Raw genomic sequence first — 15,023 nt, 5'->3', positions numbered from 1 at the left:
GAGTAAGCCATCCTTCATTTGAAGTGGTATGCGGCAATAATTTTTCCAAAAGTGCCCCTTTAATCCTTTAATTTAATTACTAGTACACAGAAATGCCTTTAGAGATACCGTGACAGTTAAGAGATATGAAAAATACTACTAAACATTATCACAGGGAGCATGTTTCAATTTACTATTTATAAATGACACCATAAATAATCAATTACAACTATAGGATGGACTGAAACCACTTTTCTGCGGTTGTTCAAGACAGTGCGTTAAAAGCTACAGTAGCTGCAAATTTCATGCAATATTTTCAGGATTTTATTTTCAAACAAAAGTTGGTTTGTGTAAATGTGCTACCTGAAGGACATGTATAGAGGTATCACTGCTTGCTGATTTGGACTTATGCCTACATGTATAACGAATGGGTGCAGCACTAATACAATAGCGCCTCCACAGAAAAGTACAAAAACACAGTATTTCCTGCACATACACATTGTGATCATCCAATTAAGAAGCAAGCATGATGCCATTTACTTGAATGCACAACACACAATAGTCAACATTTTGTTGTCGTAATCTTCATTTTATTCTGTCACGTCATTAGTTTTTGAAAAGGGCTGGAAATTTAAAATGATGTTAAAACTTTTGAATTTACATACCACTTTTGACCCTTCTGACAGTGTTGTACACTTTTTCAGTATTTAATGGGTCTACAGTACTGCATCTATTAACCCTTTTCCTGCCAAGTCGGTGAAAATCCGCTTGAAATTCGGTGTAGCTAGAATCTGAGCAGCCACGGCCGTTATCCTGCCAAGGCGGTGGAAATCGGGCTACTTTTTGGTACCCCCTTTCCTGCCTAGTCGACGGAACTACGTGTAGCAAACCCTTGCTCGCGCTAGGGGTCGTTCGAGGACAGGTTTTGGGCGAGGAACGGCGTTTGCTCTCGAAATGGGTTCACAGAGAGTCCAACGACAGGGAAAGGTGCGGAAGCTACCCAGCCAGTCCCCCACCCCGGTGGGGGACTGGTTTTTTTTGGGGGGACGAGTAGCGTACTTGGCAGGTTAGCACGTTGACGTATTCTAGCGGAGTTTGGGGTAACTTGGCTCTGAGGCACTACATAGATTGCGGCCGAAATTGACCGACTCGGCAACGCTAATCTGTAAGGCAACCGCCTAAGACCGCCTCAGCTGGCGGTGCAATTTTTTGCCAATGGTGCGAGACGAAAATCACGGACTTGGTCCTGATTGACGGGAAGTGCGGACGGATTTGACGGACTCGGCTTTCTCGAAGGCAACCGCCTAAGACCGCCTCAGCTGGCGGTGCAATTTTTTGCCAATGGTGCGAGACGAAAATCACGGACTTGGTCCTGATTGACGGGAAGTGCGGACGGATTTGACGGACTCGGCTTGATTAGTCCCTGACATGGAACTGATCCGAACGGACTTGAGCGACATTTGTGAAGGGTAACCACCGCTTTTAACCGACTTGTTACCTTCTCGAAAAGACTACCCACTCAGATGTCGGACGTTGTCGGCTGCACTTGGCTCTAGACGTTCAAGCCGTGCAACGAAACACACCGCCTCAGCCTTGCCATTCAGGAACATGGCCTCAAAATTTGATACCATTGTTCACCGACTTGGCGGCTGCGGTTAGGTGCGTGAACTGTTGTTCACCGACTTGTTACGCCTATGTTGTCCCTGTGAAGTTCGGCTAACGGCCGAGTCTAACGGGAGTTGGCAGACCTGTGTTTGGTTTATACCGTAGTATGACCGACTCAGGTAGAGGTACCTGTCGGTATATTCCGAGTTTTACGCACTCGGGCGTCAATGACGGGTCGTCATCACCGCTGATGACGTAGACGTGCTGGCCACGTTATTTGAAGGAGCCATGTTTGCCCAACGGACGAGGCCGAGACAGCCGTTGACAATTTTGGCATCCTTCATCTTTGACCGCCTTAGTTGGGTAAGCCGCTCGGCAGGCGACGGTTATGACCTAAACAAGCCGCTGAAGCACTGTTCGTTGCCGTACAAGAACGAGACGGCCAGTCCATTACTGCTTAATGGGCAATCTGTCGGGTTGGCTTGTCACCGACTTGGATGACAATACGCCCTGCGCAGGCGTACTTAGAAGGGACATGAGGTTAAAGATACGGGTTTCCCACCCGTACTAAACATGGGCTTGGGGCAACGTCCTTGGGTGGCAGGTGCGCATGCCACGTACCCAGCTGGACGGAATGTCAAGTTGAGATGCTAATGACATTGACTATGTTATGCTAAGTGCTCGATTGATTTGCATCGCAAATGAGTATTATTAGCATATCAAATGGTGCGGACAGGCAATTTACATGACGGGTAGGAATGTCAGCGCCGGTTGGTGGACTGATTGCCGTAGGTCCATTATAATAACAGGTGGATGCATATATTAACACCCCTGCGTCCAATCATGTCCAGGGCTTTGTTTCCCTGTGGCTTTAAAAGGGAGGGACCTGCTAGTCTGTCGACACTGTTCCAGACATGAGCTTGACGGACCGCAAAAGTTTTCTGAAGGCGAGCAGACGACTGAAGCTCAAAGATGCAGAGTCTCCGGGCGGTAGTGGTAGCGATCGTTGTGATGTCCCTAGTAAACGTTCTAAGAAGTCGGGCAAGAAACGCTCCCGTAAGGCGAAGCCATCTCCGGCTGAAAAACCCAGTGGTAAGCGTAAACGTAAGACCGATCGTTCTGCCGATGAGGATGATGACGGGTCACCGGTTGCCAGTGGTTCTCACCCGGTGCTCCGGGAGAGACTACTTCACCTGCAGAGACTACATCTGCTCTTGTGGGAGATGCTTCACCTGCACAGACTACGTCTGCTGCTGCTAGTGAGACAGTGAGTAATGAGACGGCTGATGCCATTGGTTCTCCCCCGGCTGCTCCGGGAGAGACACCACCTGTGTCTACTATGAGCCCTCATCCTGCGTCAGGAGAGGTTCCTGTGCCCAGTGCGAAAGAGCTTGAGTCCTCGTCATCAGCAGAGGCTGCCGAGCCCGCTCCTGCCATAGTTTCGTGTGCTGCGATGTCCCCGCCGAAAAAGATAGTGCGGAGGGTTCGTTATCAGGATAGCCCACCTGATTTTGAGCCAGATATGATCCTTGATGCCGCTACGGGCGAGTTCAGGCCAGACGCCCAGACGACGGTGATATCACCGCTGAGTCCGACTCGGAGGTTGACGAGGATGCGGCAGAGGATGATGACTTTTATGACAGGCAGTACGTAGGTGAGGCAAGCTCTGACGACGATGATGACGCTGCTGCTGTGTTGGCGGAGGACGACACACCTCCTGTCTGGCGTATGTCGGAGACTACCGATGCTAATATATTTGAAGAGACCGATTTTGACCATGAGAGAGGACCGACTTTCACCTTGCCCAGCCACGCCCGTGAGCTCGATTACTTTTTTAAGTTTATTCCAGCTACACTGATCAGATTGGCCAAGGACGAGACTAATAAATACGCCAAATTCCACCAGCGACATATCGCTAGGAAAATAGATAAATACTGGCGTAACGCTGACTACGAGAGGTGCAAGCGTTCATTGGCGTCTTAGTCTGTATGGGTATCGACCGTAAATCATCAGTGGAGGATTATTGGTCTAGCGATCCCTTTCTGAGAAACCAGGGTATTTCTACTGTGATTACCCGCAGTCGCTTTCAGCAGCTTATGCGATACTTTCATCTGGCAGACCCAGAGAACGATCCACGTCGTGATCCTGATGAGGCACGCCGCCGACGTCGGTGTCAGGAGGATCCCCTGTATAAAATCAATCCATGGATGGAGCCATAGTTGACCGGTGCGTAAATAATTATAAGATGGGTAGAGAGATCTCCATCGACGAGGGCATGGTGCGATTTAAGGGCCGTTCTAAATTTAAGCAGAGATTACCGCATAAGCCTGATCGAGACGGTTTCAAGATATGGCAGCTGTGCGACTCCACCACTGCATACATAGCTAACTTTGCACCGTACCTAGGTGTGAAATATCGGGATCGGACTGATGGGAGACGGCAGGAGCGAGGTGTGGTGAAAAGAATTACGATGGAGCTGGTCCAGCCATTCTGTGGATATAATCACAGCCTATTCTGTGATAGCCTGTTTAGCACGGTCGTTACTGCTAGAGAGCTGATGGAGACCGGGATCTACATGGTCGGGAGTTTCAACCGCCGTAATCGTCGCACCATGCCCCCTCAATTAATTCCGCCGGGTAAGAGGAAGCGCCTTCCTCTGTCTGTTGGGGATATGAAAGCCACGACCAGAACGGACTCTCGTCTTAACATCACTGCTTATCAGGATAGTAACGCTCAGGTGCTGATCTTGAATACGGTCTATCCACCCTTGGAGTGCGTGCCAGTGGGGGAAGGGAGACGAGCGGCGACAAGTGCCTCTGTCGCTGTATAATTATCGCCGGTACATGGGAGGCGTCGACCGAGCCAACCAGAAGCGCAAGTACTTTCACACTGGGCGCAAGAACCACAGATGGTGGACATATCTGGCATGTTACCTGATTGATGTTGCCCTGGTAAATGCATATATATGCTTCAAGCATGTACACCCTGATAGTAAGCTGACCCATAAGATGTTTCATCTGCGTGTCGGGAAACAACTCATTGGCGGTTATTGTGGGCGATCGCAGCCCAGTGTGAGAGAGGTCGAGGCCACTGTTTCTCTTGCCTCGTACATCAATCCACAAAATCAGCCGATGCACGTTGTCAGCCGTTTGGAGGGGCGGCAGAAATGCTGTAAAGTATGTAGCAGAGAGGGTAAGACCACTGCGAGCGGACGACTGTCTGAGACGTCCAAAGGATGTAGTCTGTGCGGGGTTCATCTTCACGAGGGCGAGTGTTTTGCGGCTTTTCATCATCGCATGATGCTACGAGGTAAGAGGAGCATTGGCGTGCAGACCTCTACTCACACAGCCCCGACGACACCCATCAGCAAGAGAACCGACGTAAATAACGGACAGGGGACAGCTTCGCCTAACAGTGGCTTGACTGTATTCTGAACACGGACCATGATCACATTTTGAGCACGGTTGTGCCGTTTGTTTGTGCTTTACGATCCCGCTGATTGTAAATTGAAACACGGATTATTTTGTACAATCCCCCGATTGTAATCTTTGTAACACGGACCATGCACTCAGACGTCGAGAACAGACTCTGAGATTTATTATTCGGCATAATGTAAATTATTCCCGAATAAATACTATCTATGGATCGCATATTTTCGTTTTGTTTTGTTTTGTTTAGACGGATTATTTTGTACAATTCCCCCTATTATAATTTTGAAACACGGATCTGCCACCCCGATGTAATTTTTGAAACACGGACCATGCACTCGGACGTCGAGACAGACTCCGAGATTTATTGTTCGGCATAATGTAAATTATTCCCGAATAAAATACTATCTATGGATCGCATATTTTCGTTTGTTTTGTTTTTACCCCCACTTTCGTTTTGGCAGATCCGTAAGGACGCTATAGTAATGGATGAACGTGCGTTGTATCACGTGGGGAGGGGCACAGCCCAACGGAGGCTGTGCTCGTGCGACGTAGACGTTGTACCAACCATCTGTCGTTGGGGTTAGTGCATAGAGCAGTTGCACTGTCCAGAGCTAAGGTGGTACAAACTGCACCTTAGTAACAACTGCACAACTAACGTGTTAGGAAACGGTAACACTAACGAGCTAAGTGTTCACTGAACTGGCCAAACTACGTACACGCCTTCCTTCAATGGCGGAACTATGTCGTTGACACTACGTCAAAGCAGACTGCAATGTGCGACTCTTCCAAGTCGTTCAAGGTACGTGGCCAAGTGACACAACCCAGGGGAAACAGGACAGGTTTGAGGGTGCTCCCGCACCCATAGCACTAACCCCTGGGTCTTCTACTAACCCACGAGAGAGGTGACGTTTCCCCGGTGTGGCCGTGCGTGCCGGCGAACGAGCTTTACTTCCGCGAAAGTAAGCTAGAAAAGGGCATAAAAGTGCACGTCCCCTGGGGCAAACAACGCCCGTGACCTCGTCATTTTCTGGACACAACCTCATCAGCGGTTGCCCCTCTATACGGGCATGCAAAAATTTTTGAAGTCTAACACGTATATGGTCGGTAATCGTACCCCGAAAATGCGGTATTTTCCCGCCAAATGCCTGGCAGGAAAGCGTGCAGGAGAGCCTATCTTCTGTAGACACGGAAAAGGGGGCCGGTTTTGACCGACTTGGCAGGATAACGGACAGGGGCGCTCGGCAGGAAAAGGGTTAAAAGAAATCTCTTGGAAAGCTGAGGATATTTTGATATTGGTTTATTACACATTCACAGCTATTGGGGCTTTAAAACATATAGAGCACTTATTCAGAGTTTTTGTTTTGAAAACAAAAAATCTGAATAAATGCACTAAATTTTAAGTTGTGAAAATTATCGCAAAACTTACTCCCTGATAGATCCTACTTTTATGAATTCATCTCCTCTTGACTGATCGTAACTTTGGCCATGATAAATGCACACAATTGACTACATTATTCAGAAAAAGGGGCCATCAGATCAGCAGTGAAGTACAGTGAAGTTGTGAGATTCAGAAAGATATCGGTATGTCAAGGAAAAATATTTCAACACTCACAAATATGTAGAATGTTAATAACTCTCCTACAACGGGCGTTGTGTCCTTTTCCCATTTCAGTGAACACTTGGAATGGTCTAAGAATCTTCCAGTGATGTAATTCAAAAAGCTTGTGTTTGTTGTCCTTCGAACGGTGGTGTGTGGTCTTCTCAGGTTGAGAAAATTGAGGAAAGAGTGGAACGCCCTCCTTGGGTTGTCCAAAAAGAACTTGCAGGTGATAAGGAACACCAGGATTGGCGCCACATAGATTGTCATAACAACGCTGAGAATCGCCCAAACTACAGAGCAATTAAAACAATTCTACGTCAGAGGTAATCTTTAAAAGCTTATAGAAAAGCCTAGGAAAGATAAATATTTGTGTTTGGGATCATGATTGATTAGCAACTGTATCATGGATCATGAAAAAATGAGAGGATACCGTAGCGGCACTTTTTTTCTGATTTTGAAAGTATGAAAAATATCCTTCATCAAAATAAAAAGAAGAGAAGTACGGTGATTTCTACGAATACTACAAAATTATTGTTAATGTGACATGAGAATGTACTACATGTATGTCATCACTAAGGCAAAAAAATCTCAAACTTTCCCATTTTGTCAAAAGTAAACAGCATATCAATATCTTTGTTTCATTTGATTCCAAAATTTCAGCATCTGATAGAGTTTTCCTTCTCATTGCTCATCTAAGTTTTGATGTGGATATACAGTGTAGTTGTCAAGGTGCTTTGCTAGCTCAACCAGAAAATACTAACATTAACAACAAAAGATTTTTACACTGAAAAACTTACGCCATCCTGTCTTGGGTTTCCTTGTTACTCTAACATATTCCCTCCAAGCTTCATTTCTGAAATCAATATTGTTCTTAGCCTCCTGAACATCTTTAATTTGCTTTCTGAATATCAGGAAATCATCAAAAGTTATTTGCAAGTTTCGCATCAGATCAAGGTTATTGAGATCTATCTCTGAGAGCTGAGCAAGGTTGGTGAAGCCATGGAAGACTAGTCTGTGGAGGAACCAACAAACATACAAACGAACACAAATTACGATGATGCAGGGGCACATGCACTGCCATGCAGTCAACAACAATATCACAACATCACAGAGGAACTATGTGACATACTTAAGAGCTGGCAAAGTGAACATCTGTTTGAATATGTTTCTCATTAAAATTTTTCAAATGAGTGTAATTTTGATGGGGTTTGTTGATGAGGACACTGAACAGTCACTTTCGTGGGCATGTTGAATATTGGTTAGCTCTTTCTGCAATGCAAGAACTTGCCCAAAAGAGGGATGTATGGGTGTCAAAATATTAATTGACTTGGCAATGAAAGCATACAACGATTGCAGTCACCATTATTGCCTGATACTTTGCTGTTATGCGTGGATAGGATACAAACAAAGCATAGACATTCATCACTATGTGTTTCTAATCATCAGACAAAGGTTGGACAAGCATGAAAAATAATTGAACACTAAATAATGCGAATACACACACTGAGAGTTCTGCTGGGTTGAAACATGCATATGCAAAAATAGAGTCTTTGTCACCTGTACAAACTAATACTTATCCCATTCACACAGACAAAGTTATGCCGCCTCTAAACTGACGTAACTTTTACATCGGTGTTATACAAGCAGTCTGAATACTTTGCGTTAGCTCAGCATCAGACCAATTTTGTCCCAATAGGGAGGGGGGGGTCTAGGGCTTAAAATGCAATTAGCCCAGATTTCCGTGTATTGATAGGTTATGTCAGCCCTTGTCCAAACAATCGCAAAGTTTGATCATGGACCATTTTGAGGGTCTAAGCTTATGGTTTGCCTGTGTGAATGAGGTACCTGTGTTGGTATAAAGTCATTACTTTTCAGTCAGAGAATGCCAACAGTAAAGGTAAAGAGTAAAATAATCAACCACTTTACACTCTTCCAAAACTGAGAAAAACCTAGTGATGTTACTACTTTTTAAAACCCACATGACTGGAAAACATCTGCATGCATTTTGTAATTATCCAAAGATACATATATCATGACACCAATATTATAGTATACAAACATTTTAAAAATTGAATTGGAGATACAAAATAATTTCCCTTTTGAAAAGTGAGTGTCCCAAGTCTTTTTGTTGGTCTTCAAACATTTTACTCCTACATCAGTCCACAAAAATGCATGATTCATGTATAATAAACTATATGTGCCAGGTAATTTAGAGTGCTATTGATCCTTGAAGGTGTGACTGCTGAAGTTTGATCATCAAGGTCGTATTTTATGAAATCTTTATTTATCAATTATTTTGTGAATTAATATCCTCCCAGTGTTTTTTCTATTTCCTTGAAACATGACACTTAGTCAAGAACCTAGATAATTGTGCATTTCCTGCTCTGTAAACCTGAAACTATGATGCTATCATTGAGCATGTAGCATAGAGCACGTTTCTGAATTTCCATTACATGAAAGTCCTTGAGGTGCACTAATAATGATGATCCAAACTACTTTGGGCTATCATAAGGTAAAGGAGTGGTTGATGTCAGAAGTAATATCTATATGGATACCGGTAGGTAGTTGAAATGTTCTCGACCACAAACTACTGTACTACTGTGTTGTCTCATTCCGATTGCCATTTTGTTTGGATTCAACAGATATTTGAATATTCCAATGCGTGATGTTGTCACTAGAACAGTGCCACTGTATCTCCCACTGCTTAGATCATTAACCACATTTTTCACAGTCCTCACATGCAATGACATTCTACAGTTTCCTTTGAATACTGAAAGCTTTGAGGACACAAATCTAATCTTTGATGACAACATTCGACAATATCGTGATTTCAATGTTGTAAAACTGATGACCAACATTTGAAATAAAATAAGGTTTTCCTTTTGCTTCTGATTTATATTGGAATACTGGTATAACCTTTGAACTTGACAAAGCAAAGGGAATAATAATGCAGTGATGTTGTTGAGGGTGTTACCTTGGTAAAGTTTATTGGTATCCCCAGTCAAGTTACCCAGAATTGTGTAGGCATACAAATGCAAGAATTAGAAGACAACAGACATGGTTTGGGGTTCAAAACAGTAAACCATCCTACCTTTGCACCCACAACTGTAACAAAAACACTGTTTAAGATAATGTGTTAGTATAACAGCTGGATCAAAATGGTTGTTTATGCAGGAATACATTACTTGAAGTCTGATAAAAAGTGTTTTTTGCACCAGAATAGTATACATATATACCTTTGTAAGTATTTTTCCAATCCCTGTCCTTCCAGCCATTCCCTCATCAAAACTTTATCTTCCAGTTTCTGGATTGCTATGGCAATTGCTTCCTTGGCTTCATCACTCACTTGATCTTGGAAACTTGGATGAGAGTAGACATTCAGGCCAGCAAACTCTTCAAGGTGTTTATAGCCTGTAATGCGATGTGATATGTCACAAAAATACTTCACTGACATACGAGACTAAAATCTGAAAACTGATGCTACCACAGATTTACGGTAGTATGTGCCTCAGGGACAGATATTCAGACTCTCTCACTTTTGTAATATTCTTTTGACCTACTGCTTGAGTGGACTCATTTTAAAGCTGATGGATTACATATAGTTTTCACTGGCTTGCAGGTTTTGTGAATTTTATTTTCCTTCATAGAGATAATACAGAGATTGTGGCCATTTTGAATTGGGTAATTTGTTTCTCTAGTACCAAAATTAGTAAAGTGATCGCCCAATATTTGTTCTTCATTTTGAAAGAGAATGGTCAGAAGATTGCTTGAAAAAGTTTACTCAGGTTTAAATATTTCCATTCAATTTTGAGGCATATGCTACCTTAATGGTAATTAGAGTTGGAAATTGAGGTAACATTGTATGTCTATCATTTCCTAATGTCATAATGTCTGCAAAGTTCCACAATGCTACCTGTTTTATTATTCACCACCTAGCTGTACACCTCATCTTATTTTTAGAGTCAAGAGTGAACCTCTCATATGACGAATTGCATTATTTTATAAGTGTCAGAAAACTGTGAATTCATAGTGAACACACTGGTTCAATACATTTGAATTCTTAATTAGCAACTTTGAAAAGAAAAAGAAAGTAAACAACAATAATTTTTGTTGGTCAAGTTGACAATTTTTTTCACTATCTTTGTTTTTAATATCAACTATAAATTTCTAATCTTATTCCGAAAGCATATTGAGATACACATTATTCAGCTTGTCAAATCAACCTGTACATGTGTAGACAACATTGTTATTGTTGACAAGTGAATTCTGGTCCTGATTAGAATTCAAATGTATTGTACAATAAGAATGCATTTTACACCTATGTTATGACATGCTTTGGGGAGTGGCAAAAGAACTTGGACTTGACATACAAAAGGAAAGTAATGAAATAATTAGCAACAGTTACAGCTACTGGCCCCTAAGTTAGGTGGGTTGATTTATGGCGCCTGTTGATCTGCCTTGACAACTTAAGAACTTTGGCAGGCCAGAAAAAGATCAGAGATGCTGTAATTATGAGCAGTTGTTATCATATATTATCCTGTTACGAGAAAGAAAAGCACGCTTGGATTGAATCATGTTTTGTTAAAGTTATTTTAAAAGCTGATAAAATAGTTGGGTTGCAGAATAGAACATCGTCAGTGATAGCTGAGAGTACAGCTAAACAGCGCAATAGGAGTGAAATCCCCAAAATGTGTATAGTGGCTAGTTTATACAGGTTACTGAATCAACTCATCTGAAAAATATATAAGGCAGCACCTTCAAGTAGATAAAGGCCATACCAGTAGACTGCAAATGCAAATTGGTTTCAATGAATCATATTTGCAGTTGCAATAGCTTTTGAATTTGCTTCATTTAGGAACAAAACATCAAACACACCAAATACTGAACTATTGAATAAAATAGCTTCATTTTGGAACTGTGTGGCTTAAAATTAATGATTCTGGAAGTCTCCTTCTCAAATGATAATGATAATAATGTGCACATGTGGCAACCAAAACTCACAGTATATTACAAAACCTGATAACCATTTTTCCTAAAAAAAGAGTTTAAAGGCTGTGTGGAAATCTGACAATGAAATAACATTTTGAACTTCTTCCACATATGACAACGTGCTTGAAGTAGGTAGAAGTTCAATAGCCTTACGGGATATTGAACAATAAGCAACCATTTCAAAAAAAGCTTCTTTCAAAGTTACTTTTCAAATTCAGAGAGAGAGAGATTTGAATTTCGTACATGTGATTACATGCTTAATTTCATCTGTTGTACGGCATAAACACACACTACAAAACACATAACATAATTTATAAACTGTGTAACTGTATAATACAGGAAAAGGTATGTTATATCAACTGTTCAACAACTGTAACTATTAAGTGCTTGGGAGGAGGAACTTTACTATGAATTATACAATTAAAAAGAGGAATCTTGTCCTCACAGTTGAAAATGTATGCCAAAGTCTCTTTATCGTAGTTTCAAAATTCTGATAATGTACTGACTTCACAGCTGAAAATTAAATATTTTTTATCGATTTATGTTTTCATTGTGTATACTTTAAGTGCTGTTATATATAGGAGATGAACTGATTTTGTTTGTTCAACTACAGGCCACTGGTTGTGTTGAATATTTTTTTTACATTGAACCAAAATTAACTTTTGGTTCAGATGTTTAATAATCAAATACAATACAAATTTATATATTCAGTGTTGCAGCCAGGATTCGCCCTTGTGACAATGTCCCAAAAACGGAACCCGTTGTCCTGCATTCTTGCATTCTGTGGGTCACCTAGAGCACACTGAGTCATCTGTGTGACAGTGGCCTTTGTTGTACATGATTATTTTGAAGCATATATTTTTGTACTTTCGGAGCTGTGATTGGTAGAAGTAATTAAAACGCTGCACTTGATATTATAACTTGCTTGTAGTCTGCCTGAGCTCTGATTGGCAGCAGATATGGAATACTGCTACAATTACTGAAATTCAAGCATGGCGATGTGGTCCCGGTAGCTTAAATTTTGTTTTGTACAATTTATTACAAAAGTGATACATAATTTGATTGGCAAAATGTACATCCCAAAAATAAACAGTTTAGGGACACAGTGTCCCCAGGTTTAAAAATCCTGATATGTGTCAGATGTGTACACACACACACACACACACACACACACACACATATATATATATATATATATATATATATATATATATATACATACATATTTATATATATATATATATATATATATATATATATATATATATATATATATATATATATATATATATATATATATATATTTCACAGAGATATTTACATTTACAGTGTTCTAAGTTTTATACTGGTATCTTACCTGTGCTAAAGAAGGCACTCTCGAAGTCTAACAACCTGTTATCTTTCAGCCATTCTTCTATCTCAAGTTTACTTGTTTGGCGTTCAAGGTCGTCTGCTATCCTGGCTCTCCACCTTAGCCATGAAGACAGGCACGATATCGAAATGAAAATCAGTGCTCCCTTTGCAAATGTGTTCATTTCCTCTGCTGTGTCACTGTCATTGACAGATCACTATAAGATCATTTCAGACCTGATCCGAGTTATATATGACAAGGTTAGGTGTAATTTGTTTGAATCATGGTTAACACTTGGAAAAACGTGTTCAGATGCCCTGACCTCTGTAGTGTGTGTGTCACTATGGATCGCTGTGTGGTAGATCATTTACCGTTTCGCGAGACTTCCGGGTGTATCAACAAGAAATGGAAACCAAAACGAAAGTCTCGGCTCACTGCATTGCAGTTTTACTCACAAATTACTTTCATCAAAAACGGCTCCGGTCTACTTTAACTCCAGTGACAATGACGACGTCATCTCCTCTCCGTAATTAGCTCGTTAATGACCAACAAACGAGTATAATCATGTACATATCAGTAAGATGTCAACGTTAGGTCGCCACACAACAACTACATACCGTGTGAAGTCATCATGCAGGGCCGTGTTCTATTCACTTAGTTAGGGTGCCTCGAACGACGTCCTGCGGTTCCCCTGGAAAGCGGAAAAAATCGAACACTGCACCAAGACCAGGAGCGTGGCAGACATTCCCAGGGCAACGTCAGCAATTCCTTAAAGGTAGTCGACGGACGGACTCCTTTACTAGTTATGAGTTATTTGGTCAGGGCGATAACACCCCCATCCCCCACCGCTGGTGATCGCCAGAACAAATTAATGAAGGTGACTAGGGAGGGCAATTAACATATATGGACTGTTTTCTTTGAAATACTATACATACCGTAGAGAGGGTAAATCACACAGGCGACACAAGTATTAGGCTTGCGTAATAAAAAAGTTTAATGCACGACATTTATTGATCATATTCATAACTAGATGAATAATGCCAGCATCACCTGTGGGTAGACCATCGGGAACTCTGGCTCCGTGTTGGTTTATTACTTATGTATTTCCATACACAATACAGAACCAATACAGTTGTAATTCATGTTTGCCAATAAAAAATGGTGTTTGTTTATTTATTTTTACGTATAGTCAGTAATTGATCCTTTAAACACTAATACAATCCCACATATATGAAAGAAAGCATACCCTGCCTTTGCCATGATAAGCACTCTTATATTTGTCCACCACTTTCTGTGAATACCTTACTCGACTCCAGCTCCCTTAGGGACCGTTCAGTTTTTACGGCCGGGGGGGCCGGCAAAATCCAGGGGGGTCATCATAATTTTGGAATCCGCAAAGGGGGGGGGGGTCATCACTTTTTCACTGGTAGGAAAGGGGAGGTCACCACATTTTCAAAAACATAATACCTACAATAAAGTTCACTTTATGTCATGGCCATGATCGACCCTCTTTACCGGCGGGCCGCCTTTGGCGGCCCACTACAATAAATATACTTTATGTATTACCCATGACCCTCTTAACGGGCTGATGCCTTTGGCGGCCCACTCCAATTAGGTTTACTTCATGCAATGGCCATGATCGACCCTCTTTACCGGCGGGCCGCCTGCGGTGGCCCACTACAATAAATTGACTTTAGGGACGATTCAGAATTTACTTCCAGGGGGAGGGTGGAGGATTTTCTATTTTCTCGGTGATTTTTTTCCATGGCCCCCCCTAGTAAATTATAGAAAAAATCTATGGCCCCCCCTCATCTTTCCTGTTTTTTTTCCATGGCCCCCCCCTAATATATACATGCATGCTTATACGGTACATTATAGACATATCTAGTCTAACAAGTTGCAGGAACTGTAGGGCCTAGTGGACATTAATCGATGATATAACAAATCATTTCAGGGTTATGTGACTATAAAAAGAATGATTTGCAGGGACTGCAAATGGCACACTTTTGGAAAGGGTAGCAATAAACATATCTGGTTGTAAATTTCTAAAGAAAAGTTAATTACTAAA

At 41.9% G+C, this 15,023-nt stretch overlaps 1 protein-coding gene across 2 annotated transcripts in view; it reads right to left on the bottom strand.

Annotated features, from left to right (window-relative positions):
• LOC139149405 (apoptosis-resistant E3 ubiquitin protein ligase 1-like) overlaps positions 1-13,620 on the bottom strand; it is a 29,892-nt gene extending 16,272 nt beyond the window's left edge. The window contains exons 1-4 of one of the 2 annotated variants that reach the window (XM_070721149.1): positions 12,962-13,620; positions 9,852-10,026; positions 7,413-7,627; positions 6,628-6,905 (exon numbers count right to left, since the gene is read on the bottom strand). In XM_070721149.1, coding sequence (XP_070577250.1) covers positions 6,628-6,905; positions 7,413-7,627; positions 9,852-10,026; positions 12,962-13,139 — 846 coding nt within the window. In that variant the 5' untranslated portion in view covers positions 13,140-13,620. The remainder of the gene's footprint in view (positions 1-6,627; positions 6,906-7,412; positions 7,628-9,851; positions 10,027-12,961) is intronic. The other variant, XM_070721150.1, reaches the window with a different exon arrangement.
• Between the last annotated feature and the right edge of the window lie 1,403 nt (positions 13,621-15,023).

This window comes from Ptychodera flava, chromosome 14, assembly GCF_041260155.1.
Source record: "Ptychodera flava strain L36383 chromosome 14, AS_Pfla_20210202, whole genome shotgun sequence".
NCBI lineage: Eukaryota > Metazoa > Hemichordata > Enteropneusta > Ptychoderidae > Ptychodera > Ptychodera flava.
This window is presented reverse-complemented; position numbering and strand designations above follow the sequence as displayed.